This window comes from Argiope bruennichi, chromosome 7, assembly GCF_947563725.1.
Source record: "Argiope bruennichi chromosome 7, qqArgBrue1.1, whole genome shotgun sequence".
In the NCBI taxonomy this organism is placed as follows: Eukaryota; Metazoa; Arthropoda; class Arachnida; order Araneae; family Araneidae; genus Argiope; species Argiope bruennichi.
In genome coordinates, this window is record NC_079157.1 from 89,343,387 (window position 1) to 89,351,915 (window position 8,529).

Below are 8,529 nucleotides of genomic sequence, written 5' to 3' on the forward strand. Positions count from 1 at the left end.
TTCTCATGGACAGCTAAAAACCCCACGTGTTTGCTGTGCATGGCGACCCTTTAGACGGGTGGTACATTTCGGTCCCTGATGTATCAATCGGCCGGTATCCCAGATATTTGACTGTGTTGCTCAAGGGGATCAAGCGAAGGGGTCACTTCTTGGGCTTGGCGTTAAGGGTGGTCACTGTCCCCGGGGGTGACTCTCAGCGTATAGGTTCCGGTCAGCATTATGGCAAGTGCCGAGGTTGGAAAATTTCCAGAGCCGGCAACTACCTTCCCTTGTTGGGCTCCGTGGTGGGCGATGCCGCCGGACCCGAATCACTATCAATGTTCTATGGGGTCTTTTTCTAACGTCGTCGAAGCCAAATCTACTACTCGTTACATGGTCATTCATACACCTAGGACTTTTAATTCCATTTCTCCTTTTCTCATTAATAAACTTATTTTATCTGCTATTGGTGAGGTACAAAATATAAAAAAGTTACGCTCTGGTGATCTACTATTGCAGGTGACCGAAAAACAAGCATTGTAGATCAGTAAAATGACTACACTGGGTTCCTTTCCAATACAAGTATCGTACCATAAAACAATGAATATGTCACGTGGTGTACTTTCCGAACCTGATTTTATAGGGGTTTCTGAAGCAGAATTTTTGGAAGAGCTACGAGATCAAAATGTGTGTGCCGCTCGTCGCATTAATATTCGAAGAGGTGACAGACTTGTTCCCACGCAACATGTTGTTCTTACATTTCAAACGCTGGTTTTGCCTAAAACCATCAAAGGCGGTTATATTAATTGCAAAATTCGACCTTACATCCCCAATCCTCTACGATGTTTTAAATGTCAGAGGTATGAACATTCACAAATAGGTTGTCGAAGCAATGAGCATATTTGTGGCAAATGTGCAGAATCAGGCCATGAAATGAATGCTTGCACATCTGACATTCTGAAATGTGTCAACTGTTCTGGCTCCCATGCTGCATTTTCCAAATCCTGCCCTAAATGGATCTTGGAAAAAGAAATAATTTCCATTAAGATAAAAAATAACATAACTTTGCCGGAAGCCCGAAAGATTGTGAATGATAGAACTCCAAAAGTTGGCGTTTCCTATTCATCTGCTCTTAAATCAATTCAGAACATATCTTGCTCCCAAACTGATGCAAGCATTACCCACTGTCACTGCGTAATAATTAATCCAGTGCCACCTGATTACCAACCATCTACTTCCGCTCAAGCACAAAAAAGTTTTACAATCTCAGAAAATTTGTCTCCAAAAAAATCAGCGGCACGACTTCCTGGTGTTTCAAAAAAAGAAACTGCCAAAAACAGGAAGAAACTGAAATCGCTTGCAACAAAACCTCATGTTGCCGAAGATTTTTTAAAAATTAACACTTCATCATCTGAATTTTCAGATATGGAGCTCGATTCTTCAGCTTCACACAAGAAAATTCCTGCAGAGGGTATAAAGAAGAAGAAAAATCCTCCAGATAAAAATTGAATTTATGGCCACTCTGTTTTCCTGGAATTGCCACGGTTTGCGTAATAAACTTTCTCATATTAAGGATCTGATTAATGAAACTCATCCCGCATGCATTGCTCTCCAGGAAACCTTCCTTAAGCCATCAGACCTTGCAAAAATTCGACGTTACAGTCTCATTCGAAAGGACGTTATTTCTGGTCGAGCATCTGGGGGTGTTGCCCTCCTGGTCTCCCATGACATTCCGTCGTCTGTTATTTCTCTACACACAAATCTACAGGCAGTTGCAGTCCGAATAATGGCTCCTTCTCTGATTACAGTATGCAGCATTTACTTGCCACCAAATGTGTCCATAGATCAAAAAGACATTAATTCCTTATTAAATGAGCTTCCACCTCCTTTGATTCTTGTTGGAGATTTCAATGGCCATAGCCTTCTCTGGGGTAGTGAGCGGGTTAATTTTCGTGGGAAACAAATTGAAGAATTAATTGATTCTCATTCTCTTTGCCTCTTAAATAATGGAGAACCCACATATTTTCATAAGCAAAATAGAACATTTCAGTCACTAGATCTTGCTATTTGTACACCATCTTTAGCACCGAAGTTTAATTTTAGAGTGGGAAATGATCTATTGGAAAGTGACCATTTCCCTATTTTTTTAGAACCAGTTTATTCAAATATCTCTCTAATGCAACGCCCACCTCGTTATTTGTTCTCAAAAGCTAATTGGGCGTTTTTTTTTCTGTTACGGCAAATATTACAAAAACGATGGTAACGGCTGAGAATATAAATGATGCAGTTAGTTTAGTTACTGACACATTGATAGCAGCAGCTGATTTTGCTATTCCTAAATCTGGGGACTGCTTTCCAAAATATCGGAAACCATGGTGGAACCAAGAATGCACTAAAGCTAGGCAAAGTGAAAAAAGAGCATGGAATAAATTCAGAAGACAACCAACAACAAGAAACCTCATTCTATATAGTGAAGCAAAAAGTAAGGCGCGACTAGTTAGAAGGCGAAGTCAGAAAAGTTGTTGGGTGAATTTCGTATCTAATATCAAGTCCTCTGTCTCGGCAAAAGAAATGTGGATCAGAGTAAAGAAAGCTTGTGGGATATACCCCGAAGTCTCTCTTTCCTGTCTAAAGATTAACAACAGAGAAATTACCAGCTTGCAAGAAATGGCGAATGCTTTTGCAGAAGCTTTTGCGTCCGTATGTGACTCTAGTAGTTATACAGAGCCCTTTCTTTCAATTAAAAGTCGATCGGAACGAAATCCTCTACGCTTTCATACAACCAAACTTCTGCCATATAATTCTGATTTTACTCTTTCCGAGCTACAGCATGCTTTATCAAATGCAAAAGAAACTGCTCCTGGTCCGGATGGAGTGACGTATGGTATGCTTAAACACCTCTCTCATGATGCTTTGGTCAATATCTTGTATATGTTTAACAGAATTTGGAGGGAACATGTTTTCCCCATTCAATGGAATAATGCTATTGTGATACCTATATTAAAATCTAATAAAGACCCTCAAAATCCCATTAATTACAGGCCTATTGCGTTAACTTGCTGCCTGTGCAAACTTCTTGAAAAAATTGTCAATACTCGCTTGATCCATGTTTTAGAGACAAATGAATTAATATCCCCTTTCCAAAGTGGTTTCCGAAAGCGACGTTCCACTGTTGATAATCTTATAGCTTTGGAGACAGACATAAGAAATGCCTTTGTACGAAGAAATCACTTGGTATCTGTCTTTTTTGACATAGAAAAAGCTTATGATAGAGCTTGGAGATTTGGAATTTTAAAGGATTTGTTTGATTTTAACTTTCGTGGAAATTTACCTATTTTTATCAAAAATTTTTTAGCACACAGACTATTTAGAGTCCGATCGGGGAATACTCTGTCGAAAGCCTATTGCCAAGAAGAAGGAGTGCCGCAGGGCAGCGTATTGAGCGTGACTCTATTTATTATAAAAATCAACCAGATTCTATCCACCATTCCAAACACTGTACATAAAAACATCTATGTTGATGACGTGCAGATCTCCTGTTATGCTAGGGATATGCGTTTTATAGAACGGCAATTACAAATTGCAATTAACAACATGGCAACCTGGTCTGAAAGCAATGGTTTCACATTTTCTGCTCAGAAGACTAGATGCATGCATTTTTGTAGAAGGCCACTACATCCAGATCCAGAATTGACGCTGAACGGTAATCCTCTGACTGTATGCGACCAGCATACATTCCTTGGTGTTATATTCGACAAACGCTTGACTTTCCTCCCCCATATCATGGATTTACGGAACAGATGTCTGCGATCGTTGAATATCCTTCGAGTTCTGTCAAATACTACTTGGGGTGCTGCCCCTCAGGGGCCCACCTTCTTTAGGTGGGTACGGGTATCCCAATCCCAAGGTACCCAGTGATCTTTTACTCTTTCTTCTCTCCCCTCTCCCTTTTCTCTTCTCTCCCTTTCTCTCTTTTAATCCCCCCTTCCCCTTCTGTTTTCTTCATTCTTCCATCCCTCGACGGTAAGCGAGGGAACTCTCCATGAGAAGCTGTCGCCGCTCTGTTTGCTTCTTGCTTCTCATGGACAGCCAAAAACCCCACGTGTTCGCCGTGCGTGGCGACCCTTTAGACGGGTGGTACATTTCGGTCCCTGATGTATCAATCGGCCGGTACCCCAGACATTTGACTGGGCTGCTCAAGGGGATCAAGCGAAGGGGTCACTCCTTGGGCTTGGCGTTAAGGGTGGTCACTGTCCCCGGGGGTGACTCTCAGCGTATAGGTTCCGGCTAGCACCATGGTAAGCGCCGAGGCTGGGAATGTCTGGAGCCGGTGGCTGCTATCCCTTTTTGGGCTCCGTGGTGGGCGGTGCCGTCGGGCCCGAATACTTCTAAATATCACATGGGTCTTTCTAATAATCAACGCAGTAATGCTTTTTTGAAATTTTTTGTGATTTTTTCTGAAAACAATGACTTGAAGAACATTTCTCCCATTTTAATCCATAAAAGTATCTCTGCCCTTGTCGGAGAGGTAAAATCAATTAAAAAACTGAACAGCGGAAAACTTCTAATAGAAGTAATGAATATGAAACAATCGGAAAATATATTGAAACTAGAAAAAATAGGGAACATAGATATCAAAGTCGCTCCACATCGTACACTCAACCATTCCAGAGGCGTAATTTCCGAAAGCGAATTTCAAAAGATCTGGAAGAAGATATACTAGAATGTCTGAAAAGCCAAAAAGTCATAGCAGTCCGCCGAATTACAATCAAACGAAATGGTCTGAACCTCCCAACAAAGCATCTCATTCTTACATTTGACACTCCTGTACTGCCAAAATCCGTTAAAATAGCTTATATTAACTGCCCGGTTAAACACTTTATACCTAATCCACTGCGCTGCTTTAAATGCCAAAAGTTTGGCCACACAATAACAGCTTGTAGGGGAAAACAAATTTGTGCTCGGTGCTCTAGTTCAGATCACGAAAGCAACACCTGCAGTTCTACAGAAACAAAATGCTATAACTGCGAAGGTAATCATCCATCGTATTCCAGATCATGCCCACATTATAAATTAGAAAAGGAAATTCTGACACATAAAATAACAAAAAATCTCTCTTTCCCAGATGCTCGAAAAATAGTCACCGATAGAACACCAAAACCAAATCTCTCATATGCATCTGCACTAAATTCATCAGTCCCCGTATCACAACAAACAACCTCTGCCATAAATAAGCTTACAACAACTACAACAGCAAATACTCCTGTTAATAATGATTTAATAACAATTAAAAAAAGTGACTGGCTTCAACTTCTTGCAATAAAAAAGTCTTGGGAGAATGCTTCATCATCCTCCGCCGTATCACAGGCAACTACCAATTCAACTCCTATACCAGAGATTCAACCAAATCCACCTTATCCCACCATTGTCAGTGATGAACGAGCAAATGCATCTGCAATTCTTACAAATAATTTATTATATATAAAGACGGCATCAAATAAATCTCCAAGTAATCCCAATATATCCTTATTAACAAAGTACAATTCATCCCCTGTAAAGACTAATGCAAAAAGTGCTCGGGAAAATAAAAAAATGAAGAAGTCAAATGATAAAGAGAAAGTGAAGGAATCGAAATCTAGCAAGCGTGTTCGCCTACTAGCCAATAAAAGAGATCAAAATATTTTAAATACTTCTGCAAATCGGTCACCTACCCGACAAGACTTTTTAAAAGATTCTAGAAAGAAAAATCTTAATGATGATGGTGAAGATAGTGATTCACTTTTTAAAGTTCATCCATCTGAAGATGAAATGTCCACCAGTGAGGCTGGTAATTTCTAGCTCCCTTTGCAGTCTTCTACTTTAGACAGTCTCTCTTTTTTTTGTTTTTTGTTTGTAATTAATGGCTGCATTTATTTCCTGGAACTGCAGAGGGTTTATGAACAAGTCTTCAGAACTTAGAGACCTCATTTATAAATATCAACCAACCTGTATTGCACTACAAGAGACTATCTTAAAACAGATAAAAATAATATTCCTGATTACCAAATTTTTAGTAAACACAATATGCAAAATAGAGCGTCTGGTGGCGTTGCAATTCTTACAGCGAGTAATATCCCATCCATATCTTTGATTCTCAACACTAATCTTCAAGCAGTGGCAATCCGCGTTCACATGCAATCTTTGATCACCATTTGCAGTCTCTAATTGCCTCCCAAGGAAACAGTTAATCAAACAGATCTGAATAACTTAATTTCCCAACTCCCATCTCCGTTCATTATTTTGGGAGACTTTAACGGTCATAACACTTTATGGGGTAGTTGTAATTCAAACACTCGAGGTCAAAAAATCGAACAACTGCTTGTTGACCATAATTTATGCCTTTTAAATACAGATGAAAAAACACATTTTCACTTACCAACGCGAACATTCCATTCAGTTGATCTGGCAATATGTTCTCCAGCACTCCTACCTTTTCTAAATTTAACGGTTGACAATGATCTATATAATAGTGACCACTTTCCTTTAATTTTAACAGATAATAGACACAGTATCAATGGTTCTTATCATCCTCCTAAATATGTTTTAAATGCAGCAGACTGGCAGAAGTTCACCTCTCTGGCTAATATTAATTCTCATATAATTAAATCTTCAACTATTGAGGAAGCATTAAAACATATTGTCAACACTATAATCGACGCAGCAGACAATTCTATCCCAAAAACGTCTGGTAGCAGAAGAAAACAAAACAAGCCCTGGTGGAATGCCGATTGCCAACAGGCATACAAAAAACAAAAAAAAGGCCTGAAGCATTTTTCGAAGATATCCCACCACACAAAATTTTATCCATTTTAAAAAGACCAGAGCAGAATCCAGAAAAATACAACGACGCAGTCGATTTGGTTTGGTTTGCTGTTTTATGGCACAAGAACCAATATGAAGGTTATACTGCGCCGAACAAGTTTATTTCTAATTAAAAGTTAAATAAAATCAGTTTCTATAAAAGTGATTTAAAAAAAAATAAACATTGGTAAAACGATGATAAATTACAAAAAGTCAAAACGAAGCCAAGATGGTAAGTTCAAATTAAGGAATAAAAACCTATAGATTTTAAAAAGACAAAAAGGTTCTCATGTGGATCTTTACCAAGCAACAAGGGCAAAGTCACCGCTGTTGTTTTGAAGTAAAATAAGCGCTGCGCATTAAAATAAGAGCATTCAACAAGGATATGATAAACTGTTATTTCACAGTCACAATGTGGGCATGTTGGCAATTGTTCATTTAATAACAGATGTCTATGTGTGAATCTAGTGTGACCGATTCTCAGACGAGTTAAAACTGTGTCATGTTTTCGATAATTCAAAGAAGGCCAGTTTTCTATGATAGGCTTGCAAGTATGAAGTTTGTTTAGAGTTTCTGAATCCCACTGAGTTTTCCAGTTTTTGTAAAGACATATTTTTGCCTGTTTCTTCAAATCGCATGCAGGTATGGGTGTTTCCAAAAAACGAGTTGCGGATTTGGCATTCTTATCAGCCTGCTCATTCCCACATATTCCCACATGGGATGGTATCCAACAGAATAAGACTGTAAAGCCACGAGAGATAATTTTATAAAATAGGTCTAAAATCTTTAAAATATTTGGATGAGCATGATTTTCGAGCGATTTTAAAGACTGTAAAACACTTAAAGAATCAATGTAAATAATATAGCTTCCACTAGGTCTATTTAAAATTTCTAATAAAGCATGCAAAACTGCAGTAGTCTCAGCAGTATAAATGGAGCAACATGAAGGAAGTTGAAAACATAACATTTTATCTGGAAAAACCACAGCAAAGGAGGCATGGGAAGATGTCTTAGATCCGTCAGTGTAAACAGGAATGAAAGACTGATAATGAGACCTGTGTTCGAGGAATAATTTTTGATAAACAATATCTGCTGTGTCCGATTTGTTATAGCTTTCAAAAGGATTAAGAAAATAAAAGGTATGGGTTTTCCATGGGGGGATACTGTTAAATGGGTGTGGGGATAATTCTAGATGGTTCATATTAAGTTCTGATAAAATAGTGTGCACCCTGGTTAAAAATATAGGTTCAAAGTTCTTTCTAGCTTCTTGTAAGCGAAGGAGAAAAGGTCGAAGTTTAAAATCGTAATATGGATGGCAAGGATGAGACTGAATTCTAAAATAATAATGTAAAGAAAGCATTTGTCTTCTAAGTTGTAAATCTGGTTCGTAACACTCAACATATAAACTTTTAACAGGAGAAGTGCGGAAAGCTCCAGAACATATTCTAAGAGCTGCATGGTGAACAGGGTCAATTTTTTTCAGTATGCTTTTTCTAGCTGAGCCATAGATTGCGCACCCATAATCTATTTTTGAAAGGATGGTAGCTCTATAAATTCTCAGCAATGAAGTTCTGTCAGCTCCCCAAGATGTATTAGAAAGAACTTTCAAGATATTTAATGCCCTCTCACATTTTTTTCGTAAAAAAGTTAGGTGGGATTGAAACGTCAGCTTTTTGTCGAAAGTGATTCCTAAGAAACGAATTTCATTTA

General features: G+C 38.5%; 1 protein-coding gene across 1 annotated transcript; it reads left to right on the forward strand.

The window, feature by feature from the left end:
• Positions 1-585: 585 nt before the first annotated feature.
• Positions 586-1,488, forward strand: LOC129975468 (uncharacterized). Its single transcript, XM_056088530.1, has one exon. The coding sequence runs from the start codon at positions 586-588 to the stop codon at positions 1,486-1,488; it is 903 nt and encodes a 300-aa protein (XP_055944505.1).
• Positions 1,489-8,529: the final 7,041 nt, after the last annotated feature.

What these genes read in the sequence shown, in the direction of transcription:
- LOC129975468 (XM_056088530.1), top strand. Translation starts at nt 586, where the DNA reads ATGTCACGTGGTGTACTTTCCGAACCTGATTTTATAGGGGTTTCTGAA.